This window comes from Pteropus vampyrus, unplaced genomic scaffold (assembly GCF_000151845.1).
Source record: "Pteropus vampyrus isolate Shadow unplaced genomic scaffold, Pvam_2.0 Scaffold217, whole genome shotgun sequence".
NCBI classification, from domain to species: Eukaryota; Metazoa; Chordata; class Mammalia; order Chiroptera; family Pteropodidae; genus Pteropus; species Pteropus vampyrus.
In genome coordinates this window covers 3,005,200-3,028,483 of record NW_011888998.1, presented here as the reverse complement: position 1 = coordinate 3,028,483, position 23,284 = coordinate 3,005,200, and the positions used below count along the sequence as shown (strand labels likewise).

The following is a 23,284-nucleotide window of genomic DNA, read 5'->3' as shown; positions in this document are numbered from 1 at the left end:
GCAAGCCTGTCCACTATAGCCACTGTTATTCAATATAACATTGGAGGTCCTAGCCAGTGCAATCAGGCAAGAGAAAGATATAAAAAGCATCTAAATAGGAAACGAAGAAGTCAAACTGTCACTATTTGTGGATGACATGATTCTCTATATAAAAACCCTAAAGACTCCACAAGAACACTACTAGAAACAATAAGCAAATACAATAAAGTCTCTGGATATAAAATCAACATTCAAAAATCTATAGCGTTCCTATACTCTAATAATGAAGTGTCAGAAAAAGAAATGGAAAAAATAATTCCTTTTGCAATTGCAACAAAAAATAAAATACCTAGGAATAAATCTAATGAAACATGTGAAGGACTTATATAATGAAAACTACTAGACCCTGTTAAAAGAAATTGAAGAAGATACAAAGAAATGGAAAGATATTCTGTGTTCTTGGGTTGGAAGAATCAACATAGTTAAAATGACCAAATTACCTAAGGCATTATACAGATTTAATGAAATCCCCATCAAAATCCCATCGGCATTTTTTAAAGAAATAGAACAAAAAATCATCAGATTTATATGGAAGTACAAAAGAGGCCCAATCACCAAAATAACCTGAGAAAAAAGAACGAGCCTGGAGGCATCACTCAGCCCAACTTCAAATCTACCATAAAGTGACAGTAATCAAAATGGCATGCTATCTGCAGAAAAAGAGACACACGGATCAGTGGAACAGAATTGAGAGTCCAGAAATCCATTTTATATGGGCAAATAATATTTGACAAAAATGCCAAAAATATACAGTAGAGAAAGGAAAGCCTCTTCAATAAGTGGTGCTGGGAAAACAGGAAAGCCACCTATAAAAGAATAAACCTAGACTGTTGTCTATCACCAGAAACCAAAATTAACTCAAAATGGATTAAGGACCTGATATAAAACCAGAAACAATAAAATGCATAGAGGAAAACACAGGAAATAAACTCAAGGGTCTTAGACTTAAAGAGGATTTTATGAATTTGACCTCAAGGCAAGGGAGTAAGAGCAAAAATAAGTGAATGGGAATATATCAAACTAAAAAGCTTCTGCATAGCAAAAGAAATCATCAACAAGGTAAAGAGACAACCATATGAATGGGAAAATATATTTGCAAGCAATGCTTCCGATAAGGGCTTAATTTCCAAAATATGCAAAGAACTCATATGACTCAACAACAGCAAAAAACCCAAACGATCCAGTTAAAAAATGAGCAGAGGACCTGAACAGACACTTCTCTCAAGGAGACATACAAATGGCCATCAAAACATCACAAGATGCTCATTATTGCTAGCTATTAGGGAAATGCAAATCAAAACCACAATGAGATACTATCTCACACCTGTTAGAAGAGCCGTTATCAACAGGACAAGTAAAAACAAGTTTTGAAGAAGATGCAGAGGAAAAGTATGAAGTGTATCACCTCATACACTGTGGTGATACTGCAAATTGGTACAACCACTATGGAAAACAGTATGGAGGTTTCTCAAAAAACTAAGAATTAATCTACCATATATTCCAGCAGCAATCTCTCTACTGGGTATTTACTCTAAAGATTTGAAAACCCATATCTAAAAAGATATTTGTGCACTGATGTTCATAGCGGCATTATTCACAGTGGCCATGAAATGGAAGCAACCGAACTGTCCTAGAGATAGAGGACTAGCTAAAGAAGCTGTGGTACATATATACAATGAAATATTACTCAGCCAAGGGATGAATACTGCCATTTGCGACAACATGGATGGACCTCGAGATAATCATGCTAGGCAAAATAAGCCAGACAGAAAAAGTTGAAAACCACATGATATCACTTATATGTGGGATATAAACCTAAAAGCAATAAATGAACAAGCCAAACGAGCAGAGACTCATGGACATGAACAATAGACTAGTGGTTACCAGACCGGAGTGGGGAGAGGGGAGGTAGATGGGGTAAAAAGGGTCAAATATGTGGTGACAGGAAGAAATCTATGGGTGGTTAACATACAATGCAATGTATATATATGCCTTACTGTTGAATTGTACACCTGAAACTTACTAGATTTCGTTAACCAATGTCACCATAATAAAAATTACAAAAATAAAATAAAATTTTTTTAAATTAAAAAAATTAAAAAAAATAGCTTCTACAACTCAACAACAAAAAGATAAATAATCCAATTAAAAATGGGCAAATGAGAGAAAAAATGGCGTAGATGATAGAGGCTCTGTTCATCCCTCTGGTGACCAAATCAAAGTCTTGAAAGAAACAAAGAGCAAATAGCAAGGAAAATCACTTGGGATCTAGATGAACAAGCCATACAACTAGGGAGAAATCTACAAAATCACCCTACAACAGCAGAACATAGCATGGGGCGAGGACGTGAGAATGTTCAGTTCGGGGCAGCTGAGTGGGACGGAGGCAGAGGCAGCAGCAGCAGCAGCTGCTCATGCCTCTTAAAGGGGCCGTGTCCATGAGTGGACTTTGGCAGTAATTGACCTCCTTGCTTTGAGCACCAGCTCTGGTTTGGCTGCGCAGGGGGCACCAGGGACTAACTTACAGGGGGGCATTGAGTTGTTAGAATGAGGGCTGAGGCGAGACTTTCTCTGTACAGAAGTGCCGGTGGTCTCCATTTTTCCTGTGTTAAGCCCTCTCCATCCCAGTGTGCAGACTCAGTGCCGCCATAGCAGAGACGTCATCAAACTGGTCATCAAACTGGATAATAGAGGTTGCTTTGCCCAGAGGATTCCCTGAAACTCCACCTCCCCTAAATTGTGGCCCCACCCAAGCCACATCCAGATGTGTCCTTGCTTAGTCAAGTGCCCCTTGCTGATCAGAGCCAAGACTCACACTGGTGGCAGCTGGTCTCGGTTTCTGGTGTGGCCTTTTGAAACAACTCTAAGCACAGCATCTGTAGATTGCTTGTTGAATCTTAACTGGAGGCCCTGGAGGGGCACAGGCTTGGGCTAAATTTGGCCTGCAGCTGATCCCCTCTCAGGACTGTTCCATTGGACACCTACCACACAAAGCCACACTAATAAGACCAAGAGACTTAAGAGCTTTGCTTAGTACATAGAAACAGACACAGAAAGGCAGCCAAAATGGGAAGACAAAGAAGCAGAGACCATATGAGAGAACAGAACAGAGATCCTGATATAATGGAGTCAAGTAATCTAACAGATGCAGAGTTCAAAACGCTGATTGTAAAGATTCTCAATGAACTTAGGGGAAGTATAGACGAATTCAGTGAGAACTTCAACAAAGAGATAAAAAAAATATTAAAATGGAAATGAAATTATAAAAGGGAACCAGTCAGAAATGAAGAACACGTTATCTGAGAGAAGAGTATATTAAATGGAATAAAGAGAGTGAATAAAGAAGAGGATCGAATGACCTACATAAAGGATGGGAAAGCTAAGGACACTCAATCAGAATGGCAAAAAAAAAAAAGAAGCCAAGATTATAATAATAATTTAAGGATCCTATGGGACACTATTAAATGTAAAAACATCTGTGTCATAGGGGTACCAAAAAACAAAAAGAAACAAGACGTTGAAGAGCTATTTGAAGAAATAATGATGGAAAACTTCCCTAACCTTGTGAAGGAAATAGACATAAAACCTCAAGAAGCTCAGAGTGACCCCCAAACCAGGAACCCAAAGAGGCTCCACACCAAGACACATCGTAATTAAAATGCCAAAAGTTAAATACAAAGAGAGAATCTTAAAAGCAGCAAGAGAAAAGCAGTTATCTACAAGGGAGCACCCAAAAGACTGGCCGCTGATTTCTCAAAAGAAGCTATGCAGGACAGAAGGGCTTGGCACAAACATTCAACATGATGAAAACCTAGGATCTACAACCAAGAATACTTTACCCAGCAAAGCTATCATTTAGAGTTGAAGGACAGATAAAGAGCTTCCCAGACAAAAATAAGCTAAGGGAATTTATCAACATCAAACCAGTATTGCAGGAGAGATTTCTTTAAAAAGTAAAAATCATGTATCAAAAACATGAATAAAGAATGGTAATAACTACATTCCTATCAACAAATACCTCAAATGGAAAAGAATGAGGTGCTCCAACCAAAAGATAGTGCGGCTGAATGGATAAGAAAACAAGACCCCTATATAAGCTGCTTACAAGAGACTCACTTCAGATTAAAAGACACATACAGACTAAAAGGAAGGGTATTGAAAAAGATATTGCCTTGATGGACCTAGAGGGTATTGCACTGAATGAAATGAGTCAGATAGAGAAAGACAAATATTACATGATTTCACATACATGTGGAATCTAAAGAACAAAATAAACAACAACAAAAACAGAAATAAACTCATACAGAGAATATTTTGAGGGCTGCTAAGATGGGAGGGGAGTTGAGGGGACAGCGAAAAAGGGCAAAGGGATTAAGAAGTACAAATGGATAGTTATAAAATAGACATGGAGATATAAAGTGTAGCATAAGGAAAATAGTCAATAATGTTGTAATGAATATGTAAGGGGAAGAGAGGTACCAGATTTAGTGGGGTGATCAGTTTGTGAGTTATGTAGATCTCTGATTACTGCTATACAACTGAAACTGGTATATTATTGTGTGCCAGCTGTAATTGAAAAAAAAATACCCATTGAATTGTACAATGTAAATACAAACAACTAATTGACTATTATATTTCAATAAAGGAAAAAAAAAAAGAATGTAACAAGAAAAAAAATGGGCAAATGACCTGAATAGACATTTCCAAAGAAGGTATACAAATGGCCAATAAACACATGAAAAGACGCTCAGCATTGTTGGTGATAATGAAGATGAAAATCAAAATTACAATTAGATAGCTTTACATCTACTAAAATGGTAATAATAATAACAATAATCAGTAAATAATTGTTGGAAAGTATGTGGAGAAATTAGAACTCTTATACATTGTTGGTGAAAACGTAAACTGGTACAGTCAATGTGGAAAACCATTTAGTGATTCCTCAAAAAAATTAAGCATAGAATTATAATATGATCCAGTAATTCCACTCCTATATCCATAAGAATTGAAAACAAGTGCTCAAACAAATACTTCTACACAAATCTTCATAGCAGCATTATTCATAAAAGCAAAAAGGTGGAAACAATACAAATGTCCATCAATAGATGAATGGATAAATAAAATGTGGTATATACATGCAATGGAATATATTCAGCTATAAAAATGAATGAAGTTCTGATAGATACAACGTGAATGAACTGCAAAAACATTATATTAAGTGAAAGAAGTCAGATACAAAAGGTCACATATCGTATGATTTCATTTATATGAAATATCCAGAATAGGTAAACCCCTAGAGACAGAAAGCAGACTAGTATTTGTAGGGGACTGGGGGAGGGAGAAATGTGGAGTGATTGTGTAATGGGTAAGGGTTTCCTTTTGGGATGATGAAAATGTTTTGGAGTGATAGAAGTGGTGGTGACGCAACACTGAATTTACTAAATTCCACTAAATTGTACACTTTAAAATTATTATTCTATATTTTGTGAATTTCACCTTAATGATAGAAAAGAAAGAAAAAAAGTGAGTGCAGATGGAGACACAACTAAGGCTAGATCTGGATCGAAAACTGAGAAGCATAGAAGGCTAGAGGTCACAGTGGGGACAGATGGCAGATTCTGTGAGGTGGAAAGGCACGATCGTTTTTGAGGATAATGACAAAATGTAAAACAACTCCCTCTGCCTGTGGAGAGCAACAATAAACCTTTGAAGGTGTGGATGGTTGGTAAGAAGTAGATAATGCTGCTCAGGGGAAGGGGAGTCATTAGATTACAATCTCTTAGCAGAAAGCCTGCAAGTTTTCACCTCAAAACCTCAGAACTATTTGGCTAGCCCCCATGTGTTGGCTCTGTCTCCATTTCCAACCACTATTCTCTCCTGGACAGCAGAATACCTGTATATGCTTATTGCAAACATAATCAGAGAATTAGTTTTCATTTCTCCTTCTTTCCAGCCCCACTATGACTTAAGTACCATAAAATCTAGAACCTTGCTACTTGAAGTGTAGTCCATGGAGCAACATTAGGGTTACCTAGGAGCTTGTTATATATGTAGAACCATTCCAGAATTAGCATTATAACGAGATTCTCTAGTAATCTGCATGCATATTAACATTTGACAAGCTCCCAAATAGAAAGAATAATGGTGAGACAAATGAGATTCATTTTCCCCAGGGCATGATGATGCCTGATTCCTTTATAGCTATTAGGATTATTTCTCAAAATGGTCTATATTTCCAGCTAAATTTTCTAAAAGGAGAAAGTTATGGTGTTTGACCCACTTGAGAGAGTGCGAACTGGTGTGAGTCGTCTTCCTTCATGTTTGTTTTCAAGATCGATTTTATTTGTGCCACACTCTTACCACAGTATTTTTCTTTCCCTTTCTTAATGGCTCCAAACAAACTCTTTTGCACATATGATTCTCTCTGCCTTGAAAGCTTCTTTATTAGACTCCTCCCTGTTTGAATTCTCATATCCATTAAATATCAGATGAGATAATAGATGAGATGCTACCCTCATCCAAATAATATCAGATGTGTTACCTCATCCAAAGCAGATTCTCTTGTTTTCCTCTCTCCCGGTAACCTGCTTATTTTTTTGTTAACATCATGTTTTGTAATTATATACATATTTATGTGAATATATATGGCTGTTTGTAAACTAAAGAGCATAGTAAAGTGGTTAGCACAGACTCTGGAGCTAGCCTCCCTGATTTCCAACCCTGGCAATCACTGCTTTCCTCCTAGGCCTCAGAACAACTGCAAACACATTTAAGTATGTACGTGCCTCCCCCTCCTCCCCTCCCCCCTCCACCACCATAGCCTTAAGGGTCTGTTCTCTCTTCCCTCTTTCTGAAATAGCAGACAGTTCCCTTAAATGTAGATGTAATTGAAGTTGTTAACTGACCCATTTAATATTCTAGATTGAGAAGAGGTAGTGATAAGGGCCATCATCTTTTACAAAATCTACTTACAAAACTTTTAATTGTTTTGTTTTAAAGTATACACAGTTAAGTTTTTCTCCTTTCTCCCTTTCTTTGGGAAAAAGGCCCTCTCCCTCAAATCCAGAAGATTACCCTGAAACTGGTGACTTGGGTCCTCTGGCTATTGATAAGGATTATCCTTCCAGTTGTAAGCAGAAATGGCTTTAGACCAGGCAAGGCCCTTAGAGTCTAGAGAGGGGAGGGGACCTTTAACCCAAAGGTTTTTTGTTCTTTAAGAAACATATTACCCAAGCCTGTTCTCCTTTACTTGCTTAAAAGGCAAATCAATAATAGAAAATTAATAGATATGTGATTTAAATAACAAGTTTATATCTTCTTTTTTCTTTGTCTAGGGACAGAGGTGGCATTTCAGCAGGATACCCAAGACCCCGTTCTGAAGGAGACAGAGAGGAAAAGAGCTCCATGAAACCCTAATATGCAGGGACTACAACCCTCCTCAGCAGGAAGCAGATGCAGAAGAGACCTATTGTCCCTCTACATTCATACTAATAAGAAAGGGTTCATAGCTATTAGAAAAGAGTTAGGCAGGAAAGTTAGATAGGGGGTCTCCGTACGCCTGCACAACAATGAAGTCATCCTATTCTAGAAAGGGTCCACCCCAGTCCGCCCACAATTAAGCAAGCCAAAAGTTATTTGTGGGCTAAAAGCAACTCATACAAGGAAACAAGCAGAAAATTACGGGTGCTAGACTAACCAGTCACTTGCACCTGCGCGATGAAGACCATAATGACCTTCAATTCACCTAAGCCATTATATCATCATGATGGTATAATGACGGTGTAATGATTATATCATCATTATAATATGATGTATATTCCCAGAAGTTCATTAATATCATTATAACAGACTGAATTCTGGGAACTCACATGCACAGAAAGCAAATGATGAGTCACTGAGTCGGGTCCATCTTAGTTGTTCATCAAGGAAGTCCACTCCTCTAAGAAAACTAACCACATACAGCAAATAGGGATTAAAAACACCAAAGACTTTGTTACTGGTTCGTTGAGCCCTTGAGCCACTTTTCACTTGCTCAGGTCGGCTCCTCATATACTATTGCTTTACTTTCCCTTCCAATAAAGCAATTCTTTTCAGCTGTGCTTCAATGTCTTGCTCAGTTCTTTGTTTGAGACATCAAGAGCCTGGACAATGAGTCAAGAGGAGAACCCCATTCTCTAGTAACAGCAGCGGCTGTGAGCTCTACCCAGTCCCTTGGCAGAGAGACAGACACCTATATATAGATGATTTAGACTTAGCAAGCTGAACAATAACCAAGAAGTCATCATGGCATTTACCTGGGCCAATGAGAAAGGCAAGCATGAGAAACTGGAACAACCAGACCATACTCTTCGCACTGGAGACTGGTGCTGGAGACTTCACGGCAGTCAAGTTCATTCTGTATTGACAGTGCTTGTTATTAGAACTTCCTCTTCCTCTTAGAAGTGCGGTAAGAGCTTCTTCCTGCTTACTGTCAGCATAGAGCTGACTGAGAAAGGAAGACTTTGGTGGTGAGACGCCCAGTTTTACTACCCGCAATAAACGTTGGTGCCTGCTATTTCATTCTCATGTCAGCCCCTCATGCACTCTTTCAACTGGGCATCTCACCACCAAAACCTTCCCTTCTCGATCAGCTCGGCGTTGACACTAATAGTCCTAATTTTATGTTATTATTATTCTATTTACTTTTTTTCTGAGCAAAGTACAAAAATCTTAAGTGTGCGATATGAATTAGAATTTTCACTTTCTATCTATATGCTTTTTCATTTTTTGGTATTTTTTTTATTGTGGTGTAACTGTTGCAGGATCCTCAAAAGGTGAGATGGGACATCGAAGCTATAAGCAGAGTTTATTGATGCTGGCACCGGCTCAGGGGATTCTTATCCAAAGGCTGAGCCCCAATTGTAGCATAACAGGCAGTTTTATACAGTCTTGTCATTCCTACACAGTTACAGATATAAGGAAGAACATTAATTGGTTGGCAAACTATGAAAAAACTGATGTTAGCTGGAGAGTCCTTGAGGTGTGGGAGGGCAGTCAGGAATGAACTCGTTTGAGCAGGAAATGGCCAGGCAGAGTCAGGCTGCCACATTCTTCCCTTTGATGCTTGGACCTAGGACTGGGTCAGAGAGCATCATCTCCTTCTTCTAACTTTTGATTTAGAGGCTGGTACCTCCATAGCATAAGGACTTTTGCTGCAGTTTTTTTTTCTACTATTGCTTCTATGAGGGAGGTGGTTAACTGGATAACAAGAGGCAACAGGCATGGAAGGAGGAGGTAGGTTCTGAGAGGAGGAGTACTATCCCAATTAAAGTCTTAAAGCCACCGAAAGTGGAGAACCAGCCTCCAAAGAGGTTACTAGGGTCCCATCCTTTCCAACTTTGGACAGGCACATGAACTATTTTCCTAATATTAGTAGCTATGGCAGTCACAGCTTTGCCATTGCCATCTATTTTGAGGCAATAATCAGTCTGGTTAAACTTTTTGCACATTCCTCCTTCTTCTGCTAATAGATAATCTAAGGCTAGGTAGTTTTGGTAGATAGCTGACCACATCTGGGATTGTTGCCTGGCTAGAAGCTCTAAGGCAGTTGCAGTCTCATTGGTTATGATCTCAAGAACTGCTTGTAATCTAATGATCTAGTTAAACATGTATATAGGGGTTCAGTAACCCCAGCTCCCATTTTGGGCCCAAGTTGCAGGGCCATAGTAGAATAATATGGTGGGACGGCCACTTATCTTCTCTCCACGTTTTTTATCCTCCTGTTTCAAATGATCTCTTAGTTCTGGCTTTTAAATCTTGATATAGAGGAACACCTAGCTCATTTCCTCCTTGGTCAGGTAGAAGGAAGAAGCAAGGCTGAATGCTCCCAATGGTGCAACTTCCCTTCCAGTTAGTCAGGAGTTGGGTATAAACTCACTTTCCACAAATCCAGAAGAGCCCAGCTTTTGGGGCTGGTGGAATTGAGGTTTTCCCAGAATGTATCAATAGCCGAGATGGTGTGGAAAGAGTTAGAAACCATGCCATTTTCTATAGTACAGTTTGTGATGGTTGGGTTTTCATTGAGAGAGGGGCACGAGGAGGAGTTAGCTGCAGTATTATTGGCCTAATACCAGGAAGGAGACTTAGGCTACCAGTTTAGGTCTGTGTGATTTAAAAGCAGCATTCTTTTACATGGGGTTTCTCCAACCCACGAGTGTATCCTGGACCCATTGGCCAAGACATTCTTCCCCTACTGCCAGTTGAAGGGCGTGGGTCAAGGCGATGAGCTCTGCCATTTGTGCTGAGGTTCCCCTAGGCAAAGGTTTTGCCTCAGTGGTAGAATGTAGGGTCACCACAGCATATTTTGCAAGGCGTTCTCCTCCCCTCACAAAGCTTCTACATCAGGATCCTTGAGGGGCTGGTCTGTCAAGTCAGGTTGGCTGGAAAACACTTCATCCATGACTTCAATGCAATCGTGGACTGGCTGGCCAGGCCCAATGGGTAGCAAGGTGGCTGGGTTCAAGGTTTGTACTATCTCTAGGCAGATGCACGGATTTTCGCACAGCATTCCTTGGTATCTGACCATCTGGGCATTAGTTAGCCAATACTGTCTCTTGTATTCCAGTAATGTTATTACTGAATGTGGTACTCAAACTGTCAGTTCTTGTCCCATAGTCAGTTTGTTGGCCTCTGACACAAGGAGGGCCATGGCTGCGAGTGCTCACAAGCAGGGTGGCTAGCTCTGGGCGATAGAGTCAAGCTGTTTGGATTGCTAAGCCACGAGACGGTGCTAAGATCCTAGCAGTTGGGTTAAGATCCCTATTGTAACACTCGTGCTCTTGTGTATGTACAGAAAGAAAGATTTGGTTAAGTCTGGGAGTCCTAGTCCAGGGGTGTTAGTGAATGCTCATTTGATTTCTTCAAAGGCCTTCTGTTCTGTAGATTCCCAGAGGAGGGGCTCCTGTTCTCCCCACTTTACGACTTTATAGAGAGGTTTGGCTAAGATGGAGAAATTAGGTATCCAGATTCTGCAGAAGCCAGCTGCTTTGAGGAATTCGCGGACTTGTCGTCAGGTGGTAGAGATGGGAGTCGAGCAGACTGTTTGTTTCCTTTCTCGGCTAAGTTGGTGTTGTCCCTGCAACAGGTGGAAGCTGAGGTATTTGACTCTTTCTTGGCAGATTTGAGCCTTCCTTTTAGAGACCTTATAACACGCTTCCCAGAGGAGATTGAGAAGTAGATGGGTTCCCATGCATTTCTCTCTAAGAGGAGGTGATCTACACACTGGAGTAACGTACAGCTGTGTTGATTTTCCGGGAAGGCCTTTAAATCCAAGGCTAGAGCTGTCCCAAAGATGGTCGGGGAGTTTTTGAATCCTTGAGGCAATCGCATCCATGTCAACTGGCCCGTGTCTCCGCTTTTAGGGCTTTCCCTTTGGAAGGCAAAGATTGGTTGACTCTGAGGAGCCAGGTTAATGCAGAAGAAGGTGTCCTTGAGGTCCAGACAGGTAAAACAATCTGCCTCAGTGGGGATGAGGCCTAGGAGGTTATGTGGGTTGGGGACAACAGGGTGCAGGGTGACAGTTGCCTGAATGACTGCTCATAGATCTTGGACCGGCCGGTATTTATTGGTCCTTGGCTTCTGAACCAGCAGGAGAGGTGTATTCCAGGATTATTGGCAGGGACAAAGAATTCCATACTTCAGAAGTCTCTCTAATTGTTTTTCTATCCCCACTTGTACCTTATGAGTGATGAAATACTGTTTTTGGTGGACTGGCTCAGCTCTTGGTTTTAAACTCTTCCACCACTGGAGGAATGTGTCAGGCTAGTCCTGACACATTAGGTCGGCCCTCGACTATCATTTGGACCATAGGCTCCTGGGGGCCTAGCAGAATGAAGCCTGGTCTGGCCTAGTGCTGGCAACACAAGCTTATTTTTCTTAAATTGACCTTGGAGTGTGCCAAGGCTTGGGCTAGGAGGACCCTACAGTTTTCCTTTAGGCAGACTCAACCAAGGGGGTCGGGTGAGAACAATTGCCTTCCAAGAATCAATATAAGGAAATTGGTCTCTGTGGCCAGGTTGACTGGTAATGACTTGAGAGCCTTTGCAATGATTTCCTTATCAAGCGCTTCCTCTGCTGGCCATCCAACGCCAAAAGTGGGCCAGTCGATCTCATAGAGGATGTGGAGTTTCTGTGGGTGAGTTTAACTCCATAATATCCTGAATTACTCTTTTTGAAATTCTTAAGCATGCAACCTAAAGATGTCTGTTTACTCTGTTGTGTACTTATCCTTCTACCCATGGTCGCATATGCACTCAGAGGTTCACCTCGCCCGTCTCCAGCTACTCTCCTCATGGGGAACTTTCAGGCGCCTCTTAGTAATTGGTGGGTAGGTATAAACTGTAGACTCAGATCACTGGAGTAGACTCCTCATGGAGATCCAGTGACACCACTCTAAGCCATATGAGGTTTGCCATGGAACTGCAGATAGGGGCTCAGCTCTCGCTTCATAGTTAGGCCACATCTCAGTCTCACACAATCAAACACCAAACACACTCCACCCTCCTCCCTATATACCTGAGAGGTCACAGTTTCCTCTAACAAATATAAAGTGCTCGGGTGACCCCAGGCATTGATCAGACTCCCCTTCTGTCCTCTAGTGGACAGGCTGTTCCTGGGACCTGGGTCCTTACCATTCAGTCAGGAGGTACTTCTGGGCTGGTTCCTACATCTCTCTGGGTTTTGTTGTGCTTCTGGGGCAGCCGCCCAAGGTCACTGGAAGAGATGTTTCTCCCGTTATGAGCAAGGGGCCCATTGGCGCGCCAAGTGGAGTCTGTGTCTCTCTCTGCATCCTGGGGGCCAGATCCTGAAGACAAGGGAGGCGAAAAACCGCAGTCTCCAGATCCTGGATAAGCCCCCAGAAATGTTGTGGGATTCTTGAAAGGAGAGACGGGACACCAAGGCTATAAGCAGGAAACAGCATTTATTGATGCTGACACCGGCTCAGGAGATTCTTATCCAAAGGCTGAGCCCCGATTGTAACATAACAAGCAGTTTTATACAGTCTTGTCATTCCTACACAGCTATAGATACAAGGAAGAACATTAATTGGTTGGCAAGCTATGAAAAAACTGACATTAGCTGGAGAGTCCTTGAGGTGGGGGTGGTAGCTATGAGAAAACATGTTAGCTGGAGAGTCCTTGAAATGGGGGAAAGGCAGTCAGGAACAACCTCATTCGAGCAGGAAATGGCCAGGTAGGGTCAGGCTGCCATATAACAACTTAAATTACAAATTACAGTTGCATAATCTAAATTTTAATGTTTTACCGACACAATTCAGTGTCATTAATTATATTCACTGTGTTGTGCAAGCACTAACATTATCAATTTCCAAAATGTTTTTGTTAACTATGATATTATAATTTCTAAGAAATATATATTTGGTCATTCAGATGACCAAAATGTATTTCTCAAGTATATTTGGACTTTGTTTATGGTTCCTGGCTCACGGCTCCCAAAACCTTCGAAATTTCCTGAGCCATTAGAGCAATGGGGCATATTTTGTTTTACTATTTGATTTTTTATTTTTAGTTCCTGAAATCTCTTCAGAGCCATAAAGATAAAATGTATGTCTTGTTATTGTAACAAGCCCCTTTCCACCTCAATGACATATATGTTAATTAGGTGACTTTCAGACTGTACCTTAGGATGAGGCTGGTTGCCAGGGGAACCAATCAAGCAATTAGAGGGTTGGAACATTTAGTCCCACCTCCTCACCTCCAAGGAGGGGAGAGGGACTAGAGGTTATATCAGTCACCAATGAGTTAATCAATCATGCCTATGAAATGATGCCCTCATAAAAAACAAAAAGAACAATGTTCAGAGAGCTTCTGGATTGGTTAACACATGGCAACTTGGGGAAAGTGTTGTTCTTAGAGTGCGCATGGAAGCTCCTCATTCTTTTTCTATACCTAGCCCTATGCATCTCTTCCATCGAGAGGTTCCTGAGTTACACCCTTCCATAATAAACCATTAATTCACTAACTAAAATATTTCCCTGTGTTCTGTGAGCTGCTCTAGCAAATTAATTAAACCCAAGGAGGGAATCGTGGGAATCTCTGATCTATAACCTGTCGGTCAGAAGCCCAGGTGACAGACAACCTGTACTTGCAATTGACATCTGATATGTGGAGCAAGAGAAGAGTGGCTCAAGGGTCTGGTAACAAAGCCTTTGGGGTTTTTATTTCTACTTACTGTGGGTGGTTACTTTTCTTAGAGGCATGGGCTTCCTTAATAGATAACTAAGATGGATGGGATTCAGTGACTCATTGTTTACTTTCTGTGCATGTTCATTCCCAGAATTCAGTCTGTTATAATGATATAAATGAACTGCTGGGCTTATGCATTATATTGTAATGATGGTATAATGATGCTCAGGTGAGTTGGAGGTTATTATGGTCTTCATTGCACAGGTATGAGTGACAGGCTTAAACTGGTACCTAATTCTTTGCCTAACTTTTTTTTTTTGTGGAAGTTACTTTTTACCCCCCAAAGGCCTTTAGGCTTAATTGTGGGCAGACTGGGCAGGCCTTTTGTAGACTAGGATGACCTCAGTATTTTGCAGGTGGACCCAAAATCCCCTAAGTTTCCTAACTTTTTTTTTTTCCTAAGAGCTGTGAGCCCCTTCTTACTAGTATGGATGTTGAGGGAAGGAAGGTATCTGCTTCCTGCTGAGGGTTGTAGTCCCTGCCTATTGGAGCTCTTTCCCTCTCCGTCTCAGTCAGTACGGGGCTTTGGGTTGTCCTCCAGAGGATGTATCCTGCCAAAATGCCACCCCGTTCCTAGACAAGGAAGAAAGGAAAATGCAAACTTGTTATTTAAATCACATATCTATTAATTTTCTTACTATTGATTTTCTTATTAAGTGAAAAGAATAAGCTTAGTAAAGGAAGACAGACTTGGTTAGTATATTACTTAAAGAAAGTCTTGGGTTAAGGGTCTCCTCTTCCTGTCAGTGCCCAGCTGATCAAGAAGGGCAGATTTCGGTGGTGAGATGCCCAGTTGGAAGAATGCACGAGAAGCTGACATGAGAATGAAATGGCAGGCACCAACTTTATTGCAGGGTGCACCCTTCTGTTGCGGGGAGTGTGCTTCTGCTTCTGCTCTGTTAGGGGACCACATGAGCTCCACATATATCAGAGTACAATGGTGGCATTCTGCCACGCATGCATGATACAATAAGCTGAATTATGCTTACATATATTAGGTGTAGGTGCCTACTAACTAATGTGACATTCTAAATCCAGAGTCATGTTCCTAGCCGCGAGCCTGAATAACAGCCAGACCTGGGACCAGCCAGGCCTGGGACTCACACTCCACCCCTTCAGAGTCATGGCATGAGATTTGACCTGGTAGGCACTACCTTGGGCCCACAATCCACTTGCCATTCCTGGAGTGGCTTAGCCCCATGGGGCATCACCCCCAGAGTACTCTTTACCCGCCATCTCTCTGGGTGCTACTCAGCACACCAGAGGCATTGTGACACAGAGTTAGATCTCCATACACAGTCCAACTGTTGATGCAGACGTGCACAGGGCCAGTTTCATTCATGAGGACCAACCACATAGCATGAAGCTCAGCCCATTGGCTAGACTACCCAGCACCAGTTTCATACCAAAAGGTTTCTATGGACAGCTGCAGTGCCACAGCAGCCCACATTGAGGGCTAACCTTGGAATGAGTCGTCTGTATACCAGGCATCCTCAGGGATGGGAGCCTGACCCTTTTCACAGGGACTTGGTATGTCTCCCATCTCAGCAGGCTCTGCCAGGAGCTCCGCTTGAAATTGCACTGATCCCAGTAGGGAAAGCAGTTGACCTGACAGGGAGCTTGCAGAAAACTGTGCCCGCTGCTCCAGGTATGCCCCCCACTTTGTCAATGTAGGGGTCTGTGCAATTCCTGTATGGGGAGTCTTCACCCAAGATCACAGCCACCCCTCCACAGGGTGCATGGACTGCACAGTTACAGGATTAGGGCCATTGATGGCCTCACTGGTCAGAAAGGCCACATATATGGCAGCCAGTTGCTTCTCTATCAGAAAATACTGCGCTTCCGCACCTTTCCATAACTGGGACCAGAAGCCCATTGGTACCTTCCAGGAACCGTACTTCTGTCACAAGCCCCACCCAAATCCTACATCATCCACCTGCACCGTAAGCAGGAATGGGAGGGCTTGTGCTATAGCTTGCTTTGTAGCCTTAAAGACCTGTCTTGGGGGTCCAATCTCACTGGGCACCCCGTCACACTAGATGGTTCAGGGGTTGTATTAAGGAGGCCAAATGCGGGGTGAACACTCTCCAAAACCTCAGCAGTCCCAAATAGGTTTGGAGCTGCTTCACAGTCTCGGGTCGGGGATATGCCTTATTTTATCAATCATTGTCTCTGGCATTACTTTTGTTTTACCTGAGCAGACAACTCCCAAGAATTTGACAGAGAACCCAGGTCCTTGGACCTTGTCCTCATTGACTGCCTAACCCCAATCAGCAAGAGCTTCTTGCAGGCTGGTCGCCACTGCTTCTAGTTCTGTAAGAGAATCAGAGGTAGCATTATATCATCAATGTAATGATACAAGTGCACTGCAGGCAGTTGTTTCCACATGGCTAAATCTTAAGCCACAAGACCATGGCACAGACTAGGGCTGTGCAGATAGCCCTGGGGAAGGATGAAGAATGTCCACTGTCGCCCTTTCCAGGTGAAAGCAAACTGTTCTTGACTTTCTGGGGCTATGGCAATTGAGAAAAAGGCATTTGCCAAGTCCACCACATAATGGTATTGTCCAAGTTCATGCGACTATAATGTTTGTGACATTCAGCATGACAGCATGCAGCGTAACCTTATTCAGCTCCTTGTAGTCAACCGTCATGCTCCAGGAGCCATCAGTCTTCTTCACTGGCCACATGGGGGAGTTGTATGGGCTATGAACAGGACGAATAATACCGGCATTTTCTAGCCCCATTATAGTATGTCTTATTTCCTTATGGCCGCCTGGCAGGTGATACTGTTTTGTGTTCACTACCCAGGTGGCCTGGGGCAACACCAGTGGGGCATGGTGTGAATGTCCCCAGATAATAGTTTTCACCAGCCTAATGCGAAGGTGGAATTCACCAGCAGTGGCATTCACACTCAAGCCTCGCAAAACGTCAATCCCCAAAATGTACTCCTGTACGGGGGATATGTACACTTGTTATGTCTGAGGAGGCAATCTGCCGATACCAAATGTCACAGGGATGTGCCACACATGAATAATTCAACCCCCATGGCCTTCTATGGTTGCAGTGGCCCTGGGGAAACTTGTCCAGATTCCCATAAAGCAGGGTGCTGTCAGCACCCATGTCCACGAGGGCTAAACCCTCTGTACGATGCAGGGGAACCAATGTATAATCAATTCCATACTTGGCCTCAGGTCAACTGGCTCCCCTTACAACCAGGTGTTCCGGCCGAATCCTTAATCAGGGAGATAATTGAATGACCAGCTGCACCTCATGGATTGTGGTTTTCCCAGGAATAAGAATGAATTGCTGGTCAGGGTGCAGCTGATTCCACAGTGCCAACAGCACTTCGTTAGGTTGCTGTTCCATCTTTTCTGCAGCGACTCTTGCCTCAAGGAGATCAAACAGCATTTGCCTGTGGCTCACTCTCACAGCTAAAAGGGCTGGGCATTGCTCTGCTTCCCCTTTTCAGCCACATTTCCATCAGGGCACTGACTGGTCTGGGAGTGTGGCGGGCGGTGCGGCATGCACTTGGGTGGAACGCTCCTTGCATTTCATTTCCACATACCCCAACCTAGCCATAGTGGATGTTACCTCATGGATCTGCCTATCCATGTATGAGGCCAGCAGTGCCACCATGGTGCCAAAGGTACTGGCTGGCCAGAAGTCAAAATCAAGTCCTTCATACGGGTTGTAAATACCTCTTCATGGGGGCTAGTGTACTGGGTGTGAAACATCATCTGTCACATGCCCATTTCCTGAATTATCTGGACCAGATCTAAGTATGTGGTCCATCTGCTCAGTCTCTGGCAACTCCCCAGGATCAGTCCACACTGTCTGTGCAGTGGACATGAGCCAGTTAATCAGGGAGTGATTGCCTACATCCCGTGCCATATTCTGGAGGTGTTGCCTGAGGGACGGTATCACCTTTACGGAGGCCAGCTGAGCCAGCTCTTCTGGAGATAATTCAGTCCCTTTGGCTCCGTCATCCCACAGCTGCAGCAGCTATCCAGGAACGGTCTCCCCAGCTCTCTGCCACATCTGTTTCATCAGGTCCCGAAGTTCGGCAGGGGTGTACTGGATCAAGGTGGTATGCTTATTATCCTGGGGGTGCCACCAGCTTTCCTGCCCTGGGGCCAACAGCTGTTCCACTTCAACCTGCTGCCGTATCACCAGCCGCACCTGCTGTGGTGTTGCGGGCGGATTCTCAGACCAGGATGATGGCAGCGACCCATCAGGGCCCTGCAGCATGCATTCTGCTGCCACCAGCCATTTTTCCAGCGCTTCTTCCTGGTGTTGTAGCTGCTGCACCTGCTGAACCTGATCCCGAACCTCTAGGCTGGCCTTCTGCAGCACCGTCAGGAACATCCAGACCACCCAACCTGCTGCCTCCCAGTGAGCAATCGGAACATTTCGCTCCAACATCTCCAGGGCTTTCCAGACATCCTCCGTACGTGGCTTCACTCCATCCCAATTCCCCAGGGGTGTCCATGCAGCCAGATACGAGGCCACGGGATACCACTGGGAGGTAGAGGCCACATGTCCTCCACCTGTGTCTCCTCCACCTGAGGACTGTCTGGAGCTCTGGGGGCTGTACACACCTCATTGTGTGGACTATGCCACATATCAGCACTGAGCTGATTGAGAAGGGAAGGTTTCAGTGGTGAGGCACCCAGTTGGAAGAATGCATGAGAGGCTGACATGAGAATGAAATGGCAGGCACCAACTTTATTGTGGGGTCCGCTCTTCTATTACAGGGAGAGCGCTTCTATTGCGGGGGACACGCTTCTGCTTCTGTCCATTAGGGGACTGCATGAGCTCCACATATATCGGAGTACAATAATGGCATTCTGCTACATATATGTGATACAATAAGCTGAATTATGCTTACATGTGTTAGGCACAGTCGCCCTACTACACTAATGTAACATTCTAAATCCGGGGTCATATTCTTAGCCGTAAGCCTGGATCACAACTAGACCAGGGACCAACCAGGCCTGGGACCCACATCTCCTTTGACTATAATGGCTTTGCCTGGCTTAAGACAAGTTTTGCTTACAATGGACTGATTAGAATGCGATAGGAATGCTAAGCTTCAGTGATTCTTAATAACCAGAGGACCTGAGTTACAAGTTTCAGGGCAATTATCTGAATTAGAGGGAGAAGGGCTCTTTCCCAGAGAATGAAAAAGAAAAAATAAAGTAAAAACCTCAGCAAAACTTAGTAGCATAAAAGAAATACTTTGAAAAGAGCAATTAAAAATTCTGTGAGCACATTTTGTAAATAACAGCCCATATCAATTCTATTTTTTATGGCTGAATAAAAAATGTCTGTACGTATTACATTTTCTTTACTCATCTGTGTATAGATTCTTGGGTTGTTTCTATCATTTGCTTATTGTGACTAATGCTGCAATAAACACTGGAGTGCATGTATCTGTTTGAGTCCCTGCTTTCCATTCCTTTGGATATATACCTATGAGTGGAATTGCTGTATCATATGGTAATTCTGTTTAACTTTTTGAGAAACCATCGAACTGTTTTCCATAGTGGCTGTACTATTTTTTATATTTACACCAGCAAGGTTTAAGGGTTTCAACTTCTCTACATCCTTGCCAACATTTTTATTTTGTTATATATATATTTTTGATAATAGCCATCCAAATAGATATTAAGTTGTATCCTACTGTGGTTTTCATTTGCATTTCGTTAGTGAATGTCGAGCATCTTTTCATGTGTTTATTGGCCATTTGTATGTCTTCTTTGGAGAAATGTCTATTCAAGTCCTTGGCACCTTTCAAAATTTGCCTTCTGTGAACACAGGTAATTTTACTTCTTCCTTTTTAATTTGAATGCCTTTAACTTTTTTTATCTTGCCTACTTGTTCTAGCTAGGACTTCCAATACTGTGATGAATAGAAATCGTGAAAGTGGCATCCTTGTCTTATTTCTGATCTTAGGGGGAAACTTCTAGTCTTTCACCATTGAGTATGATGTTAGCTGTTTTTGTTTGTTTGTTCATTTAATCTGTGGCCCATTGTAGACTGAATTATAGGTGTGTGACATATGGATCCGATCGGTCATTTTAGCAGAAGCCAGGAATAGAGATGGAATTATCCAGCAAAATCTGTGGAGAACCCTCTTATCTAATGGCTTGGATCGCTGTGAATTGCATGGGATTCCAACAAGGTTTTTGAGGCCTTATAACCAGTAGTAATACTTCAGCTTGGACTGAAGAGGACAGAGATAGGACTAGATGAAGGAAGGCTATTAGATATCTGAAATTCTATAGGACAGGGCAATAGAGCTATCCAGCTGCAAATATGCATTGCCCTTCAAGAAAAGGGAAAAATATGACATCCTGGCCCTCAAATTTTCAGAAGTCAGTAGGGCTGATACTGCCACCATGTGTCCTAGGGCACAGGATAAGAGGTCAGGGCTGTTTTCTCTCTAGGTCCAAAGTGGTGGGGCTATTGACCAGGGCTGAAGAAATGGAATTGGGCCCAGAAGGAGGGGTCACCCAGGTGGACTCATGGGACAGAGCATTGAGCCAAAGAAGATTGTTCTCAAGTCTTAAAAAATCTAATAGAATCTTTCCTGCTGAGTTTTGGACTTTCTTGGGATCTGTGACCATTTGTTCTTTTCTACTTCTCTCTTTTGAAATGGAAATGTGTATCCTTTGTTTATTCCACCCCTGTATTGTGGAAGTGTTAACTTTTCTGGTTTTAAGGCTTACAGCTGGAGATGAATCTTCCCTCAGGATGAGTCATACCTCGAGTTTCCCACATACCTGATGTAGATGAGATTTAGTTGAGATTTTGGAGTTAGAGTTGATGTTTGAATGAGTTAAGATTGGGGAGGGGCTGTTGGAATAAGAATAAATATGTTTTTGAGAAGGACATGGATTTTGAGGTTGTAGAGAGCAGAATTATAGGCTGAAATGTACCTCCCCCTAAAATTCATATATCGAAGTCCTAATCCCCTGAGTACCTAAGAATGTGACTGTATTTAAAGATGAGGTCTTTAGGGCACTAGGGGAAAAAATGGTGTAGATGATAGAGGCTTTGTTTATCCCTCTTGTGAACAAATCAAAGTTGTGACAGACACACGGAGCAAACAGCAATCAAAGTCACCTGGGATCTTGATGAACAGAAGCACTACAACTAGGGAGAGAAATAATTAATCAACCTGCAACGAGTAGAGGGTAGGAGAGAGCGAAGATGTGAGGCTTTCCAGTCCTGAGCGGTTGACTGGGACAGAGGCTACGGCAGCAGTAGCTGCAGATGCCTCTTAAAGGGGCTGTCAGCGAGCAGACGTTCGTAGTGATGGACCTAATCTCTCTGAGCACCAGTGCTGCACGGGCGGGGGAGGGAGCGCCAGGGAGTTACAAGGGGACACCAAGTGAGGGCCAGAGACGAGGCTCTTTCCTGGGCAGAAGTGCCGGCAGTATCCATTGTTCCTCTCTTGAGCCCTTCCCACTCCCAGTATTTGGACTCAGTGCCACCACAGCGGAGATGTCACCAAACTAGATAACAAAGGTCACTCTGCCCAGAGGATTCCCTGAAACTCCACCTCCCCCAACTCTTGGCCCCACCCAAGTCACATCCAGGTGTGTCCTTGCTTAGTCAGGTGCTCCTTGCTGAGCAGCGCCAAGACTCACACTGGTGGCAGCTGGCCTCGGTTTCTCGTGTGGCCTTTTGAGGCAACTACAAGTACATCATCTGTGGATTGCTTGCTGAATCTTAACAGGTAGCCCCAAGGAGGCATGTGCTGAGGCTAAACTCGGCCCACAGTCGAACCCCTCTCAGGTCAGTGCCACTGGACATCTACTCACAAAGCCATGCTAGTAAGATTGAGAGACTTAGGAGCTTTGCTTAATACATAGAAACAGACATAGAAAGGCAGCCAAAATGGGAAGACAAAGAAGCAGAGACCATATGAGAGAACAGAACAGAACAGAGATCCCGATATAATGGAGTCAAGCAATCTAACAGATGCAGAGTTCAAAACACTGGTTATAAAGATGCTCAAAGAACTCAGAGGAAGTGTAGATGAATTCAATGAGAACTTTAAAAAGAGCTAAAAACATAAAAATGGAAATGGAAATTATAAAAGAGAACTAGTCAGAAATGAAGAACATATTATCTGAGATGAAGAGTATATTAGAAGGAATCAACAGAGTGGATAAAAAGGATTGAACCACCAAAATATAGGATGGAGAAGCCAAAAACACTCAATCAGTTTTATTAACCTTCTCAAAGAACCAGCTCCTTGTTGTATTTATGTTTTCCATTTTTTTTTTGTTTGCTTTCAGTTTGATTTATTTCTGCTCTAATTTCGATGATTTCTTTCCTTCTGCTGACTTTAGGCCTCTTTTATTCTTCCTTTTCTAGTTTTTTAAGATGAAGCATTAGGTTGTTTACTTGAGCTCATTCTTGTTTTTGGAGATAGGCCTGTAATGATACGAACTTTCCTCTAATGACCGCTTTTGCCATGTCCCAAAAGTTTTGATATGTTGTACTATCATTATCATTTGTTTCTATGTATCTCTTGATCTTCCTTTTTATTTCTTCTTTGACCCAGTTATTCTTCTGTAGCATGTTGTTTAATCTCCATGTGTTTGTGGTTCTTCCTGATTTATTTCTGCAGTTGAGCTCTAGTTTCAGAGCATTATGATCAGAGAACATGGTAGGTATGATTTCAACCCTCGAATATTTGTTGAGGCTATCTCTGTGTCCCAGTCTGTGGTCGATTCTTGAGAATGTTCCATGTGCATAGAGAAGAATGTATAAGCAGCTGTTTGGGAATGGAAAGCTCCATAAATGTCGATTATGTCCAGCTGGACTAAAGTGTCATTTAAGGAAGTTATTTCCTTATTGATTTTCTGTTTGAATGATCTGTCCATATCTGGCAGTGGGGTATTTAGGTCCCCTACTATAATAGTGTTTTGGTCTGTTTCTCCCATTAGTTCTGTTAGTTATTGCTTCACATATTTCGGGGCTCCC

The 23,284-nt window shown here is 42.7% G+C and overlaps 1 protein-coding gene and 1 long non-coding RNA gene across 3 annotated transcripts in view; one reads left to right on the top strand and one right to left on the bottom strand.

The window, feature by feature from the left end:
• The window catches only part of SLAMF6 (SLAM family member 6), a 31,072-nt gene extending 22,643 nt beyond the window's left edge, over positions 1 to 8,429 (bottom strand). For both annotated transcript variants that reach the window (XM_023538308.1, XM_011373057.1), the window contains exon 1: positions 8,334 to 8,429. In XM_023538308.1, coding sequence (XP_023394076.1) covers positions 8,334 to 8,382 — 49 coding nt within the window. In that variant the 5' untranslated portion in view covers positions 8,383 to 8,429. The remainder of the gene's footprint in view (positions 1 to 8,333) is intronic.
• LOC111747285 lies at positions 2,539 to 21,823 on the top strand. The gene is made up of 3 exons (XR_002783484.1): positions 2,539 to 2,580; positions 9,307 to 9,312; positions 21,682 to 21,823. It is a non-coding gene; the product is annotated as an uncharacterized LOC111747285 (long non-coding RNA).
• Positions 21,824 to 23,284: the final 1,461 nt, after the last annotated feature.